Source organism: Brassica oleracea, chromosome C7 (genome assembly GCF_000695525.1).
Source record: "Brassica oleracea var. oleracea cultivar TO1000 chromosome C7, BOL, whole genome shotgun sequence".
NCBI lineage: Eukaryota > Viridiplantae > Streptophyta > Magnoliopsida > Brassicales > Brassicaceae > Brassica > Brassica oleracea.
This window is the reverse complement of record NC_027754.1, coordinates 36,608,990-36,628,658: the sequence shown is the minus strand read 5'-3', so window position 1 is coordinate 36,628,658 and position 19,669 is coordinate 36,608,990. Positions and strand designations below refer to the sequence as shown.

Genomic DNA, 19,669 nt, shown 5'->3' with positions numbered 1-19,669 from the left:
AACAATTTATCAAATGACAAATGAGTTATGAGCAAATAATACCATATAATTTTTAAAAACATAGTCATTCTTAAATATTTTTTGAGTAAATAATTATTTTTAAATTTAATGAACTGAAAATACTATCCGTACAATTGTGTGAGTCAGATTCTAGTTTTATTGATGCATGTTATATATTAGTGGTGTATGTTTTAGGTAACATTTTAATGATGCACGTTTTTTAAAATCTCCATTATTAAAATTATGCACGTAAAGATAACTCATGAGTTTTTTTTGTTGATTAAATGACATTATGTCCAAATTTATCTAAGGATATTTCATTAAGGTAACTGAAAAATACAAACAATAAAATATGAAGTTTAAATTCATTTAAGCATATTTCATTAATGTAACTGAAAAGACAAGTAATAAATTAGACAGTTTTATTCGTTTTAAGATATTTCATAAATGCAACTGAAAAACACAAGCAAAAAAATAGGAAGTTTAATTAATGAAGTAATAACATTTTCAAATGGGTAGTTCTCTTTTAATAATATAGATGGTTTTGGGTTCACTATCTCACACTATTTTCTCGGTATATATCTTATACCTGCCTCCGCTTGAAAATAACCTCATCATCAACATGATCTTGGTAACTTGTGAAAACAAAAAGAAAAACGTTACCAGGAATATGAGAGACTCGGTTCGCACTTTAGTAGAGTATTATGTGATTGTGTACAACATTCAAAGATTCAATACTTCATATTTTGTGAATAAATATTTCAAACTATATGTCGCAAAAGATTGAGCATTTCCAAGTGCCTCTACTTATTTCGAAACGTGGTGAGCCAGCATTAGCAATATCCCCAATGAGCACACGTATGATTTTTGGTTAACATTCCCGTTTGTTGGTATTTAGGGTCTATGTAACATAATGTTCCTGCGGCGAACGTCATGTGATATTGCGTGACACTATCAGCCACTAAAGCGAGGACTTAACGCGCTAAACCAACGTCATTGATCTTGCTTGCTCACATAGTTTTGGCCGGTTTGAGGTCGCGGTGAACCAGAGGTTCTGGTTTAGCTTGATGAAAGAATGATAAGGGAGTAGCAGCAAACTCTGCCGCTATTTCGAAACGTTTCCTAAAAAAAAAAAGCGGTTGAGAGTTTACTGTGCGGAAGAGTCTGTCCTCTAAGCTACCGTTTTCCATAAACTTATAAACCAAAAACATTTGTATTATGGACATGCACCAAGGAGAAGGTCCATGGATGCCTTATGCTACTTAGAACCTCAACCTGTAAAATGAGAGGTATACAAATCATTTAAGAGTAAAATTAAGCGTTAATCTTTGATAGCAAAAGTAAAAATTAAAAGAAATCCTACTTGTTGAAACTGCATTTTTCCTTGAGCAGCATCAGGTTTTCGCGCACAAAAGTCTGATGCTGATTAAGATCATTACTGGCTCCATTCCCTCCATCTATAGATCACTCAAAAATTCAAAAGAATATTAAAGCTGAAACACATGATTTAGAATAAATACTAATTCAAGATTACATATGTGGTGAAACTGAGTATAAGCATCTACGGTTTGATATTTTGAGACGAAAATGCAGCAGAATAAGTAATGGATTATGAATCGTATTGCATTTGGTCTAAGTTTTACCTCTGAAATTCAACGGCTGGTGTAATACGAGAACCGACTAACCGTATACTATCGTCCTAAAACTTAGCTGAGTAAAGGACGAGGCAACAAGCTTCTATCGATCACTGAATCGTATGCACCTTTTCTTTCAGTAAAAGTAAAACGAAACAAAAAACACTTTTTGCTACGTATTGTTACTGCTCTAACGTTTTGGTCACATGAGATTCGAGTTTTAGTTTTTCAAACAAATCATCATCAAGCATATTTTAAAAAGGAGCATCTAATCTATTATTTTAGAGTATTACTTTTTAACTACCATAAAAAAGATTATATCGATGTTAAAAAAAAAAAAGATTATATTAAACCATTAACTAGAAACTTAACTAAATATCCTAAATTTACTTATATATGATATTTTCCTAACAGAAACAAATGTACATCTAAACAATAACATTCCTAAGAAAAACACATATATTTCCATTTCGTTATTATTTTTTATTGATTATCATATTTAATCCAGACCAAATTATATATAAATATATATATTTCAGTAATTAATTTCAAAATTAAATAGTACATTTCAATTCTTTTTGAAATTATAATATTAAACTTTTAATAAAACAAAATAAATAATAATTTATTGATTGTAACATTTTATGTTTGATTTTTGTAGTAAAAATACAAACAACAAACTGAAATATAATATATTAAATAAAGTAATATTTTAAAATATAATATTAAATAATTTAATTTAGTTACATACAAAAATTTCGAGAGTAATTTTTTTAAAAACAAAAATTAATAAAAATTGTAACAAACTAATATTTAAAATTAAACTATTAATATGATGTTGTATTTTAAGTAAATAAACAAAATAAGTAATTAATATATGATTAGTACAATTTCATCAAAGACAAAATTTAACAACTATAAAATTTTATAAATAGAATTTTATAAATAAAAATTAATATTAAATATATATCAATATAGCTTAAATTTTATTTTAAAAATAAACATATATCGCACATACGTGCTGGTTCAAATCTAGTATTTTGTTTAAAGGAGAGATTGCCAGTTTTGCAAGCAAAATCAAGATTTTTCAAAATATCATCGAATAGATTTATAACAGAAATTTGATAATAATGTATGAAACTGACTTGTATTTTCAAATGTATCTATCTTATTAAAATAGAAGTACTTTAAGTTTTTGTTTGGCAATATTGATAGTAGTAAAAAAATAAATATAATGATGTTTGGAAACATGGATAGGAGTAAGTTAGGAAAACAAGTAATACACGCATGCTATTAAAAAATTGGAAGTCCATTACATTATATTAAAAAGTAATGAACTTATGTTACTTGATATACATATTCAAATCAAAATAATGATTTAAAATTAATTTATATCAAAAATTCATTCAAAAATATATATATATTCGAAAATTGATTTTTACTAACATATTTTCCAATAACTTTTATAAAAATGTTTTCAATATATAAAAAAAAAATACAATACAAAACTCAATTTCAAACACCAACTTAAATTATGGTTTTTGTATTTCACATGGAAATTTAAAAATTTAATATATGTGATTATTTATATGATTATATACAATATTATTAATTATAAGATTACTTATTTGATGGTATGTATAAAATACGATTAATTATATGATAACACATATTTTTGTAACCTATGATAACACATATATGATATATAATAGTGATTAGGAGTGGGAGTTCGGGTTCGTTTTCGGGTCTGTTTTGGATTTTGTGTTCGGTTCAGATCTTTGAAGATTCGGTACAGATTTGGATAACCAATTTAAATTATTTTAAAAAATTTAAAATATATTATATGCTTTAATTTTAAAAAAATCTATAAACAATAGAATATATTACATATAACTTTGAATGACATATGTAAGAGTACCTAACTTAACATATAAATTGGTTTGGTTTAAATATTTGGATAGAGAATTAATAAATATTTAAGTATTTTTGGAGTTTTGAGTATATTTTAACTATTTTAGATATTTACGTTTGATTATTTGTATATATTTTCAAGTATTTAAACGAACTTAAGAGTATCATATATATTCTGGATCTGTTTTTCTATATATTAAATCTAAAAATAATTAATATATATACGTATATAAATCTATTTTGTATACCCAAAATACTTCGGTTCGGATCGGATTAGGTTTCAGTTCTTCAAATACCAAAATTTTGAATAATTCGGATATTTAATCAATTTTGGTTCGGATTTGGTACTACTTATTCGGATTGGGATCGGTTCGGTTCTTCGAATTTGAGTTTTTTGCTCAACCCTAAATAGTGACATAAAAATAAATAGCATCATATTTTTTTAAAATACATCCACGCGAGCGTCCAGATCAAAATCTAGTAATATTTACATTTTACAAGATCTACAAATATATGATTTATACTATAACTTATACGAGTTTTTGTATTTTCAACATGTAATCTCACAAAATATATTTGTTACATCATTATAGGCATATGCTTATTTTGATAAATGTAACTCAGTAACTGATTACAGAATCATAATTTGTTTAATTAACTTACTTGTCTTTGTAATATAGTAGTCTTCCCTTATTAATGATTTCAACTTGATACGTTCTTAGTTAGTTCAAAAATCAACATACTCTTTACCCGGACTTTCCAGTGGATTCACTCATCAAAGAAACATCAAGATCATGTAATTTACAGATCATTCGGATCTTGGTGGATCCTCAAGATGTGAAGATAATTGAAAGTATATCATTAAGTCAAGTCCCGACAGCAGATCGAGAAGGATGGCATTTTACTACTAATGGGAGACATACAGTTAAATCTGAATACCAAGTAGAACGGGTACGGTGTACCTGGATAGATACAAAATACCACCAGAGTATGGTCATTCGGTGACTCTACTGAAAGCACACTGCTGGAAAGTACACTATCCACCTAAGATAAAACATTTTTATAACAATTAGTATCAGGATGCATAACGGTTAAGAAAATTTAAGCGCAAGAGAATTATAAAGGGATACAATATGTGCACGATGTGGAGCACCTGAAGAATCCATCAATCATATTTTCTTGGAATGTCCACCAGCGGTTTAGGTTTGGGCACTCTCTAGAGTTCAATTGAATCTAGTCATATTCCGTACTGAATCATTGTTTGCAAATATAGATCATTTATTTTGGAAGGTTTCCCCGGAATTAGAAGATCATCAATTTGCTTGGATTTTATGGTATATATGGAAAGGAAGAAACATCAAAGTTTTTAGCAATTTGGATGTTGATCCTAGCGATACTTTCAAATTAGCGGAAACGGAGTCCTTACTTTGGGTTGAAGCACAGTCTTCACTAACACAAGTAATTGATCAAAATCGATTACCAGTATCAGCAATAATATCGTGTATCCCAGATAGATGGTGTTTTACGAATGGATCATGAAAAAACAAGAAATTTTTTCGGGACAAGGGTGATATAGCACCCTGGAAGGTTTTGATGGTTTAATGGGAGCAAGAAATACAAGAGCGAGTCAGTCGCCCCTTCATTCGGAGATAGAGGCTCTCATTTGGTCAATGGAATGTACGAGGAACCTAAGAGAGTATTATGTTACTTTTGCAACTGATTGTTCTTAATTGGTGAAGATGATTTCATAATTCAAAGGCAGACAATCTTGCACGTAGTGCAAAAAAACAACTGTCATTTGTTGTCCATGTAGATACGGAGCTATCAGTTTGATTCGCAGAATCTATATGAGTCTGTAGTTGTCAAAAACAAAAGTTAGTTCAAGATACTGAACTGTAGAATATAAAAATTGCACGCCGTTTTCTGAGCAAACGCAGAACAGAGAAACAACACACCAGTTGCCCCCTCGCCTTAGCTTAGCTCCATGCCTTGATTCATCTTCTATCTTCCTCCATCGTTACGTCACTGCTTCACCAACAACAACAACACACACACACACTCTATTTGGACCCACCAAATCAGACGAACAAGCCCTACCGGCGAAATCAAGCATTAAATTCACTCACGCTTTTCCCGTGAACACGATATTCTATTTTTTGAAATCCCGACAAGATCTCTCTGATTGTTTCGTTTCAAAATTCCTCGGAAAAACCGGTAAGAACAACGAGAGCTTTTGTCTGCTTCTCTACATGTTTAGATTCTTTGCTTCTAATAGTAACACTAAGCAAGTAAACAGTTGAAATCTCCTTAGACTATATGCTATTTTCAATCTGGAATGGTTCTGCTGCTTATTCAGATTCCAAGTTTTCATCTTTCAGTGATTTGTAGACTTGTGGTCTCTAGAGAAATGATTTGTTTCATTCAAAGTTACTAACTTTGTTTTTTTTTTTAATTGACGTTTTCAGAGTATATGAGTTGATCAAAGAGTGTGGTTAAGCAATGTCTTCTAATGATAGAGAGGATTCATACAATGGGCAGCTGTTGAGAGACATCAAGGAGGTAAGTAAAGCTCTTTACTTGCACAACGCACCTCAAAGACCACTCCTTTCGTTGCCTCCTCCTGTCCGCTCTAGATCTGTCTCCAAAGGAACCACAGAGAGTGGAGTTTTATTGCCAAGTAAGAAGAAGAAATCATCGGTATCATGGGATTGGAAGAAGCCTTTGAAAGCCATAGCTCATTTGGGGCAGCGTAGGTTTGATGTTTGTTTTCATCTCCATGTTCATTCCATCGAAGGCCTGCCTTCGAATTTGGATGGCACTAAACTAGTTGTCCAGTGGAAGAGGAAAGAGGAAGTGATGTCTACTCAACCTTATAATGTCTTGCAAGGAACAGCTACGTTTGAAGAGACTTTGACGCATAGATGTTCAGTCTACGGTAGCAAACATGGGCCGCACCGTTCTGCGAAATACGATCAGAAGCTTTTCTTGGTCTGTGCATCTCCTGTTGATGCTCCCTGGCTTGTTCTAGGGAAGCATTGGGTTGATCTCGCCAGGATCTTGCCTTTGTCTCTGGAGGAGATGGAAGGTGCGAGAAGCTCGAGGAAGTGGAACACGAGCTTTAAGCTATCCGGTGTGGCGGCTGATTCTGCTGTGTTGAATCTTAGTTTTGATTACTCGGTTGTCACCAGCTCTGTCTGTGATTCAGCTAGTGGTGGGAATGTGATGCTGAAGAGGGTTGGTAGTGTTCCGAGTATGGAGCGTAGATCTTCACCGGTCGATGATGGGAAGGTCTCTCATCAGCTCTCGCCGAATCTGAGTCTGGATCTTTCAAGGTCTGTTGATCTTCTCTATGAAAAACTTGACGAACGAAACCAAGAAAGATCAACAGGAACTAAGGTTGAGCAAGGTGTGGAGACTGATAGGCAAGAAGATGACCCTAAGAACACTGGAAAAGAAGTAGGAGAAAGAACTGATTCAAAGGAGATTGAAATTATTGATGTCTATGAGTTACTTAAAGATGAAGATGAAGATGCAGAGGAAACCTGTTTTGTTGATCAGTTACCAGTGGCGGAGCTAAAAAGTTCTGACTCAGTTGAGATTAAATCTTCATCAGCCATCGATGATTCCACTGAGGACTTGGAAGTTAAATCTAGTTACAAAGCTGCACAAGTATTAACAAAGTCAAGAAGCTTGGATGACATTACTGAATCTGTAGCTAATGATTTTCTAAACATGCTTGAACTTGAGGAATCTTCTTATGTTTACACCTCAGATGGTGAGCCTACATCTCCTCGTGAGTATCTGCTCCGTGAGTTTGAGAAGGAGGCTCTCGCTTCTGGTAACTGTCTATTAGAATATGTGTCTGATATTGATGAGGAACCGAATGATTTCTCGTTCTCCTCAAGTTCTGTGAGTGAGGGAAAGTCTCAGCTGTTAATAAGCAGAAGGAATGCTAAGGAACTTGAAGACTTGGAAACTGAAACTTTAATGCGAGAGTGGGATTTAGATGACAACAGTTTTAACGACTCTCTCTGTGTTTGTTCTGATGGGTTTGGAAGTCCAATAGAGCTTCCAGTTGACGAGCGGCCACTTGGAGATAATGTTGGTCCTTTTGTTTGGACAAAAGGAGGAGGGTGTATCCGGTCCATGAGTCCGTTACTGTTCAGAAAGTGTAAGGATGCTTCACGTCTGATCATGCAAGTTTCAGTTCCTGTGGTGTTGGTACCAGAGTTAGGCTCTGGTGTTCTTGAAATACTCCAAAGCTTGGCAGCTTCTGGAATCGAAGGGCTTTGCTCTGAAATTAACGCATTAATGCCTTTGGAAGATATTGTGGGGAAGAAATTACATGAAGTTATCGAGGACACAACACTTGAGAGGTTCAGATGCTTTCTACCATTGTTGATTCGTTATGCATAATATTTCTATTTTTCAAGTTTATTCTAAAGTGATATAGTTTATGAATTGCAGAAATGTACATGATTGTTCTTCAAAAGAAAATCTTGGGGCCTTTGGATCCAATATGTGTTCAGGTTATGTACCTCTTGACACTCTTGCTTCCTTAGCTATGGATGGCATAGAGATTCTCTCGGTAGAAGGATTAAAGATTCAATGCAGCATGTCAGACCAAGATCCACCATCAGTCACTGCAGCCAAACCCATGGATCACTCTGAGGCTTTAGAGTTGATTAGCTTTTCGTTAACGTTGGATGAGTGGTTAAGGCTTGACCACAGAAATTCAGACACTGAAGATACCTCTAGGAACAAGTTGACACTTGCTCTTAGAGTGCTGCTTAGAGATCTATCTCGATATAACGAACCTGTTGGTGCATCTATGCTTGCTCTGATCCAAGTTGAAAGGTCTCTGGTTTCCTCAAACCCACCTCTGTGTAGTTTGGTTCAAGGAGAATTCTTTGGAAACGATACACATTTGTGGAGAATCACCGACATTGGTCTTGCGGGTTTGAAAACTGAGCCTGGTGTAGACCATCCGTGGTGCACGAAGACCCAACAAGAGTCTGGATCCTGCTGGTTACTTGCCAGTGGTACTGGTAAAACCATTAACTGTCAAGCTTCCAAGTCAAAGGCGATCATTGTATCAAACCCACAAGCAACCAGAAAGAACTTGGATACATTGTGGAGTATAACAATCGATAGTAGGCACAATCAAGAAGGTGATTTGAGCAGCTCTGCTTCCTTTGTTCCACTAACAAGAAATTCAGATGTGATATTTTCTGATGAAATAACAAAATGATTGTGATAGTAGCAATTTCATTAGAGCATATTATCTTATACATTGTTTCCACACTCTGCTTAAGAGCAAGTCGTTTTGATGTGAAAGCAGCTGTCCTTTTTTTCTACTTGAAAGAAGTAGATTCAGATGTCATCAGTTATATGAATGTGTATGAGAAAATATAATTTGTTTGGTAAATATATTTCCATTTGCATCGATGCTTCTTCCCTTATAAAAGTTGATAATATTTTTCCTTTTGAGTCAAATATATGATTTTCTGTCTTGAGTGTAAATACTGCCTGTAGGAATCTCTGTAATGTAGCTTGGTCTCCATCTAAATTCAAGGTATGCTACATAGTTTATGGACGCTCTGTAATTATTTGCAATGGCTCGTTTACAGGTATTTGATTCAAATCATCAAATGTGATGCCTTCTCTGTTCCTTGTGTATGACTTCTTCATTATGCTCTATACAGGTTCAAGGCTGGTAAGAAGCAATCATGTTCATCAGTGGTTTGGGAGTTGGTCTGGTAATTTTCTGCTTATACATGAGTTTATTCCAAGATTTGCTAATTTATGAATAATATGAGATTCTCACTTGGAACAAAATAAGATGCTAGAGAAGTATTCCAGACTCAGGATATCATAAATCGTTCAAAATTTGTCAATCAGTTTACATTGAGTATAGCATAAGTACAATAACCATTTGAAAATCGGTCTCTAGAACAGATTCATAAGAAATATAAACGTGAATAGTATTGGTTTCAGTATCTTTACTCAGACTGTGTATTCATGCCGTCGTAACCATAAGTTGAGAAAACTCTTAGGAACCTTAGTTTATGCTTGAGTGATTGTGGAAGCCTTCATAAGTTGTTATCACAAAGCTCGGATCATCTCCATCTCGTTCAACCCTTTTCTTCACGGGACAGCCATCAGCTGAACACTTGAAGTAGTTTCTGCAAATTACATGAAAATCATTACAATCAGCAAGAGGTACATTCCTATTTTTTATTTTGGTTTCTCATATTTGGTATGCTCATTTAATATTGGAGTATGAAAGTGTTGTTCCCCACCTGGGATTTGGGCTGTTCTTCACCATCTTTTTCCCATACTTTCTCCACTTGAACCCGTCGTCAAGCACTTCTACTTCAGACTGTGTCTTGAATGCAACTCTCTCTTTTACTTTCTTCTTTTCCTTCTTAATCTGTTTTTCTTGCATAAGTCAATAGGAAAAAAGAAAAACAGTATCAGCAGAAGATGACCTGTAAATACCGTTTTGATTCACCTAAAAGTTCTTTGGTTTAAGTCCTAATATGTCTATGCTTTTCAAAAACTATCTTTGAACCAGCCATCTAATGGTCTAGTTCTCTGACGCATCAGGTTTATGAAACCCTCAAGGACGCATGTTTTAAAGGAGTTTATATATGTTGACTGATAAACTTACCGGCAGAAGCGGTGGGTGTAGCAGCGGCAACAGAAGCGTTGGTACATGGAGATTCGGGATGACCGTAACCGCTAGAGGAACCTGAGAAGAAGGCAGCAGCATGAGCACTATCACTGGTCTCATAACCATAAGAATGATTCATCCCTGAAACCGCAGAGACAAGATCATCGTCCATCCATTCATCTGACAAGTACAGATCCGGAAGGTCGAAACCTGAGTAAGTATCATCGCTGAACCTCCTCCCCAAGTTTGTCTCTGCATCATTCATAGCTATTTATGCATACACAAGAATGTGTGAGTAGTGCCTATATGTTTTCAAAATAAATCTTTCTTTTTCCGGGTTTTGAAGACTTAACCTTAGAAAGGAAGCTTCAAGGTAAATGTATAATAAATATATAATATGTAGAAACGTGTACTTGTTGAAGGTACAGATACATAAGAAGATGGATGCTTTCAAACTAGCTTTAAGTCTTACAAAGACCTGTGGTTGACTTGTGTCTTGGTCCACGACTACTCTTTTTTTATTAATTTATTTTGTCCTAGTCTTCTTTCAAGTCTTTTCATAAGTCTTCTCGTGCAAGGACTTAGGCTTAAGTTACGGTATATAAAGTACCATCACTGAGAATCAAAATACCAATTTATTTTGAAGCGATAGAGACATACTTGGCTGAAATGAAATATAAAAGATATAAAAGACTTACTCTTATGAATTAGGCTGTTGAATTTTCAAGTCAAGCAGACTTTGTTGGGTAGAGATTCTCCATCTTTCCTACTTTTTACATCTTACACCCTACTAAGTAGTAGTAACTTATGCAGTCTAAGGCGGGGTCATATGTATTTCTTTTTTAGTTATAAGAATTGAATAAGGAGTAATACATATATATTATAAGATTTGTCCATATGCGTGATATCTAGATTTTTTTAATTTTGGTTAGTCAAGTTTTAATCTTGGATAGGTGTAACAACAGGTGTGAAGGGTCCGTTCTGTGATGTTCACAGTCTGTTCTTTGTTTCCAGATTTCATTTTTGTTTATATGAAAATAAGTGCAGAAGGATGAGATAGTTACTTACTTGTTGATGATGCCCCCTGACACAGATTTGCATGCTCATCATTTGGCTATGATTGGACATTTATTTCTGTATGTAAACGGTGAATGATCTTTGTAAATTATGTTTGATATATAGTTTATCTTGCTGAGTTTTCATTCCTTGGAATGATAGGGAAAGGCAAGTTCAATGGTTAGCAGCAGCACTGCATGCAGCCAGAAGCAGGTTTGGAGGTAGCCCACAGTTCTCACGCACATTTTTCCACATTTTCAGTTTGGTGGTTGTCATGAGGATTGTTAAATACTCTTATTTTCTAAGTTGCCATGCTACATGTTGCCTCTTTTGTGAAAGTTCATGATGCCTGTTCAGCTCCAGGAAACAAAACAATTAATATTGCTGCTCTTATGAAAGGACAAGGACAAATCATGGCACGCGAGCTACATCAAGAACGAGTAAAGCGTTTGGAACTGACTATTAAGCTGGCCTGGTGCTACCAGTATCCTTCCCTTGCCCTTTTTCATGTATATATTTATCAGAATTTGTTCGATGGTTTTGTTCCATGTAACTTGAATTTACATGGAATAGAAGAACAAATCTCATGACATGATTGCTTTTCTTAACCCTAAGAAGTAGGTATTGAAGTCTTTGCAAAGGTTAACATTACTCAGTCTGTGGTATTGGCTATCTATTTTAGGATCTGTATTGTCGGAGTCCAATTTTCTTCATTCTTTTGTTTTGATAGTCTACCGTGATCCGTGAAGAGAATCACTCTCTGAAATGAACAATAACAATCTGGTATTGTTGTCTAGAGCTGTAGCATAAGCAGATGCAGTCATTTAAGCCAATGTTCTATATCTTTGCGTGTGGCTGGTTATCGTCACAGGTTCGAGCTATATTGTTGGATCCATTTAGTTCTGGCTTTGGAACCATTACAAATCATTTGGACCTTTCCATTCATCAGGTTTTAACTGAAGTGTGTGTTATGTTACGTAGTGACTGGAACCTTTAAGACAGTAGTTTTCCATGTAGATAACAAGAACTATAACTCCATGAGCCATGCACTCTCTTGTGAGTTACATACGTGTATCATGTTGGTAAAAGCAAATATTTATCCATGGTCCACAATTTACTATAGCAGTAGACTACTATTACGTCTCATGTGCATATTGTACATTTTCTAGTGCCATATATTATTTTATTGTGAATCTCGATGAACCATTAGTAAGGTTATTGTTGCTATTATAGCATCAAACACAGAGTTGACTTAAGGTTTTCTAACAAGATCACATTGCCTTTGGATTGCAGCTGAACATATTTACTCATGATGGATCCGGTCGAGGACAACGAAAGGATTCTTCATCGCTTTGTTGACCAACACACAGAGATTCTAATGTAACTAATCTCTCTTTTTATAAAACTATACAGCAAATTGTCGATTAGAATACAATTTATTTCTCAAAAAGTTAAATGAGAAACCCACAGAAAGCGGCAACAAAGAAAATAAATGTGACTGAATAAGACTGAATTAAAAAAAATGTGGACACCCATAGAATGATGAAACAAGTGGACGACCCAACAGAAGAAGCCAATGTTAACCTCAATAGCGGCTAGTCTCACCAACGTTAACCAATAACAATTCGCCACTTGTCCAATCATCCTCCTTCCCATGTCTCTCTCTCTCTCTCGCCCACCCTTTTGAGTCTGTTAAAGGCCACTAACCTCGTGTTTATCCAATACGACCCATCGTTTTGGCTCCCTTCTATTTTTATATAAAATATATATTCTCTATCGAGTTCACAGTTTTATAAGCTAATAAATCCACAGAGATCTTCCCCATTCTACTGGTTTATATCTACTCCTCTCTCTTCTCCACATGATATATTTCATAACACTAGCGAATCAATAGAGCTTCCATGTTTTAAGGTCACTCACAAGAATACATCTCTCTTTCTTAGTGAAGTCACTTGATAACTGAAGTAAGAAAAAAAAAGATTAGTTGAAAATGAGTTTAGGTGCTTTGATGAGTGAGAAGAGAGCAAGATCAACTTCTTCTCAGGTATACATGTCCAAAGAAGTAGACTGGCAAATGCTTGATAAGTCGAGGTTCTTCTTCCTCGGAGCTGCTCTCTTCTCCGGTGTATCCACCGCTCTTTACCCTATCGTCGTCCTCAAGACACGGCAACAAGTCTCACCGACGCGTGTCTCCTGCGCCAACATCTCCTTGGCCATCGCTAGGCTCGAGGGTCTTAAAGGGTTCTACAAGGGCTTTGGTACGTCTTTGCTTGGAACCATCCCGGCTCGTGCTCTCTACATGACGGCTCTGGAGATCACCAAGAGTAGTGTAGGCCAAGCAACTGTTAGGTTAGGTTTGTCTGATACAACGTCTATGGCTGTTTCCAACGGTGCGGCCGGTTTGGCCTCGGCAGTGGCTGCTCAGGTTGTCTGGACACCGATTGATGTTGTGAGCCAGCGGCTTATGGTTCAAGGAGATTTGTCGTTGAATAAGCATGTCCCTGGAGTGATCAGTTCTTGTAGGTACGCTAATGGGTTTGATGCTTTTAGAAAGATTCTTTACAGTGATGGACCGAGAGGGTTCTACAGAGGGTTTGGTCTCTCTATCTTGACTTACGCGCCTTCCAACGCTGTCTGGTGGGCGTCTTATTCTTTGTCTCAGAAGAAGATTTGGTCTCGGTTCAAAGGTCCACATGGCCACAAGGAAGATGCTCGTGGCTCAGTGGCGGTTCAAGCGCTGAGTGCAGCCACAGCGAGCGGTTGCTCAGCTTTGATAACTATGCCTGTAGACACTATCAAGACGAGGCTGCAGGTTTTGGACGCGGAGGAGAATGGGAGGAGACGAGCAATGACGGTGATGCAGACGGTGAAGAGCTTGATGAGGGAAGGAGGAGGGTTTGGGGCTTGCTACAGAGGGTTAGGACCAAGGTGGGTCTCAATGTCAATGTCTGCAACAACTATGATCACAACCTATGAGTTCTTGAAGCGTCTGTCTACAAAGAAGCAGAGATGATATATGATAATAAACCACATTCATAGTCTAAGTTTCTCTGTCTCTTCAAATCTAACAAGATACTTTGATTGGGTTTTTAAAATATTTTCCTCTCTAATAAACAAACATGAAACAAGAGGCTAACTAGCGCCTAAGATAAAAACCAAATCACATGAAGTCTTAACTCAACCAACAAATCTGATCTAACCAAACAGTTAGGGGGGCTTGTTTCATCATATGCAAAAGCAAATAGACAAAGGGCGGCGGCAATAAACAATGTAAATTTTTAGGAACGAGCTCTCTTGTTGCTGCAAGATGGGCACTTGTACTGCTTGATGTGCTCAGCTCTGGCTGGTGTTATCTTCACACACTTCCCATGGAACCAGTTCTCGCAGAGGTCACAGCAGATCCAGAACTCATCGGCCGCATAGCTCTCACCGCATGCCCCACACTGTGTTTCCCCTTGCTCATCATCATCATCCTCATCTTCCTCTTCCACACCTTCCTCTTCCTCTTCATCTTTGGGCTCTGGCTTTGAGTATTTGGGCTTAGGTTCTGATCCTCTCTGTCATTTTAAAAGGGATTTTTAGTAAGTTGGACAAAAGAACAGTGCACTTAAGAGACAAAGCTTGTTGTTACCTTGGAGTTTGACTTGGATCTGTTGCTGCTGTTGTTGGAAACAGATGATTTCTCCTTTGATGCTTTCTTTGCAGTGCCAGCCACAACCTCAAATATTGATGGGAGGTCATTCATCATATTGAAAAGCCGTTTCCTGCATCAAAACAAAAGGTGGAAGAACATCAATCACAGAGAGCTGCAACTGTGAGGGAGTAGAACACAGACGCAAGAAGATACATTACCTATCAGCTTTGTCAAATCCAAACCTGGCTCCGAAAAAGAAAGCAACTGCAAGAAGCCATGCATCACTGTGGACAGCAACAAGGGACAGCCAATCCTTTTCCATCATCCCGTCTCTGGCAAAGTTGATACCCAAGACAGGCTCTGGGAGCTCCGGAGGAACCTCTTCAGCTGGTAGATTCACTTCCCAGTGCTCATTCGGGTGCCCATATAGGCACAAGTTCTCCTTTTCTACAATCACAAAAGAACCAAGAACTTTAAACAATGACCAACACAAAGAACTCACAGAAACAAATAGAAGTCTACAACCCCCAAATCTGTTATCTGTCTCCCCTGAATCTACACTATTCAAACAACTCACATTCTCATGCCATCTAAAGCACAGTGCTAAAACCAAACGAGAATTCACACAAAAGAACATTTATTTTTGAAAACCAGTATTCAAAAATCAAAACTTTACTCCGCTTACAAGGAGAACTCAGAGAAATCTAACAGATTCAAAAAACAGAGAAGAGAAACCACCAAACCCCTAATGCATCATTCAACACTCAGCTCCAAACAAAGCACAACAAAGACAGAGACTTTCGCCAGCGGAAACCAATCCCACAAACAAAAACCAAAACTTTACTCTTCTATTGCTCATAATTTACAGAAACTATCAAAAACCCTAATGCTTCATTCAACACTCAGCTCAAAACAGAGCACAAAACAGAATAAAAACAGTGACTTTCGTCAATCCCACAAACAAATCTCTGAAGGTAAACACTCACCTGGATCACAAAGTCGGTAAAACTCCTGAACATCTGCTAAAAAGGCAAATTAAAAAAGTTGAGATTTTTAACGACAATGGAAGAAGAAGAAACAAAACGAAGAGCAATTGTTGACAGAAACCAAATATTACCAGTGGTTAAAGCCTTAATCATGCCATTCCTACGACCTTTAAAATCCCTAAAAACCTCCTCCACCGTGCGTGGGTTGTACGCGGCACCACCACCGTCGCCACCTCCGTCCATAATCTTACACAGAAGTAAGTATTTTGACTTGCCCCGAAGAATTGTGTGTTTGAGAGAGAGAGAGATAGAGAGCGGACACTAAAAGAATTAAGCAGATTTAATAAGAGGAGGATGAGTCCGCAGATGAGAGAGAGGGAGAGAGAGAGAGAGAGAGAGAGAGAGAGGAATCCGATGGGGAAAGGAGCACGAGAAAGCGTTACCTTACTAACCTATAAGATCTTTACACGTGTTTTTGTTTCGCTGTCGCCTGAGGGCCGGCGATGACACGGGAACCTCCTTTGGTTATGTTTTGGGTTGAACTAATGTGTTTTATGGTTTTCAATTTTGTGTTTGAATTTGTTTAATTTGGATTAGAGAAACCATCAGTTCTTTAGCATCATATTCTTTTCAGTAGTAGATGGATATATTAGACCGTCTTTTTAGTTTCTTCATTTTCGATATCTACTTTTTCGTAACTTTATGAGATTCTGAATTTATTTGTTTTGTTTGCGTAAAAATTTATTTGTCAATATGATATCCCTTATATACTAAAGCACAAGTCACTCAACAAATAAAAATTTTACATGTGGAAAATGTTTTAAAAAATTTAAAAATAATTAATTGAGAAAATTAATCTTCAATCCCTAATTTTAAGCACATATTGCCTATATTTTCTCATAATATTCCATCCACTTTCAAAATCAATAGACCACGATTTTCAACCTGTTTTCTTCTTATATATAATTTTGATCTACTAATTTATTTTTTATGTTTTTTTTTTCTAACAAATTAAAAGATTTTAAGTTCGTTCTTTCTTTACTTGCTGAAAATGAGAGAAATGAGAGATTGAGTATTAGGTTCGTTTGAATTGAACAGGTTTCTTCATGTCTTCTTTCTTCTTTTTTTCAGTGGCAATTCAAATTTTATTTATTCATCACCTGAATCAATACTCAGTCGATAAATACAGCAGAGTTATGGGAAGAAATTGATAATGGTATGGTATTTTTTTAAGAAATTTCAATTTTAGATCACTGCAGTGTATAACTTAGAAACTTCTTCAATCTATTGATTTACATGCACTGTAGGTTTGGTTTGGAGACATGGGATGAAGCATAATCAAAATTATTCCTGTGAAAGAGACAAGCATCAAGTTTTCTCAAGGTTTTGCCAGTTTTCCACTCTTTACTATTTTTCTTTGATTTATTGATTAATATTTCCTTTGTTGAGTCAATTATTTTTCAGCATTCACTACTGCAATTGTTTTCGACCCTAAAACCATTGTTAGATGTTCCAGAACCTGCATTTCTGAAAAGTTAATCTACTTTACTTAATTATTGCTAGACAATTCATTATAATTACATAAAAAGCAAGCTAAAGATCTAAAATGTATCTTATAATAAATTTAACAAAGCATCAAAATTAGCAATGTGGGTTAGTTTCAGATGTGTGTTTTTTTAAAACATGTTAGTAAATTAACATAAAATATCAATGCAACAATTATTTAACTATAAAAATAAATATCAAATTTATTAGATTCATCGTATTTAAATTTAAATTAAATTAAATTATTTGTTGTTACAAAATCATAGAACAAAATTAATGGATTGAATAAAGTATTTTTAACTATATTTATATTTTGGTATTTTAAAAAGTTTTGCAAACATGTATCCATTTTATAGTGACATTTGTTTTATCCTTTCAGGTTTCAATTGTTTTGTTTCAGGGCCAGAATCTCTAATATGTAACACTGTTTATATAATATTAATAATAATTTATTCTGACTGAACATTATAAAAATGATAAAAATTTAAAACAATAAATTAACCTGTGCGCAGCACAGGCGAGATACTAGTCAAACAATAAGACTAATAATTTTATGGGTTAAAGATTTTTATTAAATTATCAAAATTTCTGTTTTTAAGTTCTGAATTTATATGTTTTGTTCGCGCCAAAATTTATTTGTGAATATGATATTAATATAGTAAACTTAACGGTTTTTATTTTGTTTTAGATATTTTATTAGATTATCGAAAATTTCTGTTTTTAGCGCCAAGTACTTTTTGGTAATATATGATACGATAGTTGTGATGTTATTCTTAATTTTTTTAGTTAACATGAGATATAAAATTTGTGTGTCTTTCTCGCTAAAAATTATTTGTTAACATGATACTAAAACAATATATTTAACGATTTTGTTTTATGTTTGAGATATCTACTAATATCTATTAAATTTTCAGTTTTTCGCCCCAAATTGTTTTGGTAACATATGATACCATAGTTGTACTGTTTTATTTTATATATTTTCTTTAGTCATTTATTTTAAATGTTTTTTTATCGTCTCAAGTTTTAGTAATTGATAGTTTAGTTTAAAATTTTATAAAATGCTAAAATGGAACTAGCATATTCTTAATACTGGTGATGCGTCTGCCAAACTAAAAACAAAAATTAATATACTAACTTCCATAGTTTTTATAATGTTATATAACTAAGGTAACTATGACATATTTTGGGTGCGATCATACCGGCACTAATGCACGGGATCCCATCAGAACTCCGCAGTTAAGCGTGCTTGGGCGAAAGTAGTACTAGGATGGGTTACCTCCCAGGAAGTTCTCGTGTTGCACCCCTTTTAAATTTTTTTTTTAAAAAAAAAAAAAATTATGACATATTTTGGCTATATGAATAATATTGTAATTGAATAATTTTTTTTCATATTGCAATTCTTCTAGTAATCTTAATAGTTTAAGTTAACCCATCAGTACAATGAACCAATTTTAGAGTAGCCCATCATCAAAATGGATCTTATAAGAACCCATGAATTAAAGATAGAAACAACCAAAGTGAACTGAAGTTAACAGTTTCATAGTCACTCCAATCACAAATATCAAAGTCGAGCCTTTTTGTTTCTCCATCTGGATGAGCCATCTGGACGAAGATGAGAGTTTTGTTTGTTTAGACACTAAAAGTGCAATTCATTCAGATGGATCATCCAAATAACTTTTGGAAATTTAGGCTTAATTTTAAAGTCAATTTAGTTGAACCAATTTGGATCATTTGAATGAAGATGGTTCATTCAAAATGGTATAATGTCTATTATGCCCCTAATGTAATTCATAAATTACAAACCTAAACATAATATCATTTTTGTCACAAACGAAAACTGACAAAACTACAAACACTTTTTCCCGTGCTAAAAACTACTTTTTCACGCCAAAACTCCAAAACGCATTTTCCCGCTAAAATTGTGAAAAAATGTTTTCCCGTCAAAATTTCAAAAACGTGTTTTCCTGCAAAAACCGAAAAACATGTTTTCATGCCAAAATCACAAAAAAAATGTTCTCACGCCAACACCCCAAAATACATTTTTCGGCCAAAACACAAAAAACATGTTTTTCCGCCAAAGTCGCAAAACGTGTTTTCTCGACAAAATTGTAAAAACGTGTTTTCCCGCCAAAACTAAAAAAATGTGTTTTTCCGCCAAAACCAAAAAACGTGTTTTCTCGCCAAAACCGAAAATTTGTATTTTCCCGCCAAAACCGAAAAATCTTAT

At 35.0% G+C, this 19,669-nt stretch overlaps 4 protein-coding genes and 1 long non-coding RNA gene across 6 annotated transcripts; 3 read left to right on the top strand and 2 right to left on the bottom strand.

The window, feature by feature from the left end:
* Nucleotides 1-5,495: 5,495 nt before the first annotated feature.
* On the top strand, nt 5,496-9,000 carry LOC106301359. The gene is made up of 3 exons (XM_013737737.1): nt 5,496-5,759; nt 6,011-7,921; nt 8,013-9,000. Exons 2-3 carry the CDS (start codon nt 6,045-6,047, stop codon nt 8,794-8,796), a joined length of 2,661 nt encoding a protein of 886 aa, XP_013593191.1. The 5' UTR covers nt 5,496-5,759; nt 6,011-6,044; the 3' UTR covers nt 8,797-9,000.
* A 399-nt stretch (nt 9,001-9,399) lies between these two features.
* On the bottom strand, nt 9,400-10,574 carry LOC106304884 (probable WRKY transcription factor 50). Its single transcript, XM_013741274.1, has 3 exons — nt 10,219-10,574; nt 9,848-9,986; nt 9,400-9,730 (listed from the first exon to the last, which is right to left on the bottom strand). The coding sequence occupies exons 1-3, from the start codon at nt 10,484-10,486 to the stop codon at nt 9,607-9,609; spliced, it is 531 nt and encodes a 176-aa protein (XP_013596728.1). The 5' UTR covers nt 10,487-10,574; the 3' UTR covers nt 9,400-9,606.
* Nucleotides 9,551-11,739, top strand: LOC106304885. The gene is made up of 3 exons (XR_001262864.1): nt 9,551-9,767; nt 10,155-10,435; nt 11,440-11,739. It is a non-coding gene; the product is annotated as an uncharacterized LOC106304885 (long non-coding RNA).
* Nucleotides 11,740-12,952: 1,213 nt separating this feature from the next.
* Nucleotides 12,953-14,521, top strand: LOC106306566 (solute carrier family 25 member 44). Its single transcript, XM_013743224.1, has one exon. The coding sequence runs from the start codon at nt 13,268-13,270 to the stop codon at nt 14,288-14,290; it is 1,023 nt and encodes a 340-aa protein (XP_013598678.1). The 5' UTR covers nt 12,953-13,267; the 3' UTR covers nt 14,291-14,521.
* LOC106306567 (PHD finger protein ALFIN-LIKE 4) lies at nt 14,335-16,222 on the bottom strand. 2 transcript variants are annotated; one of them, XM_013743225.1, is made up of 5 exons: nt 16,029-16,221; nt 15,898-15,933; nt 15,130-15,358; nt 14,909-15,041; nt 14,335-14,834 (listed from the first exon to the last, which is right to left on the bottom strand). In XM_013743225.1, exons 1-5 carry the CDS (start codon nt 16,138-16,140, stop codon nt 14,556-14,558), a joined length of 789 nt encoding a protein of 262 aa, XP_013598679.1. In that variant the 5' UTR covers nt 16,141-16,221; the 3' UTR covers nt 14,335-14,555. The 2 variants fall into 2 exon arrangements, with proteins under 2 accessions (XP_013598679.1, XP_013598680.1); XM_013743226.1 differs by having other exon boundaries at nt 14,398-14,834; nt 15,898-15,930; nt 16,029-16,222.
* Nucleotides 16,223-19,669: the final 3,447 nt, after the last annotated feature.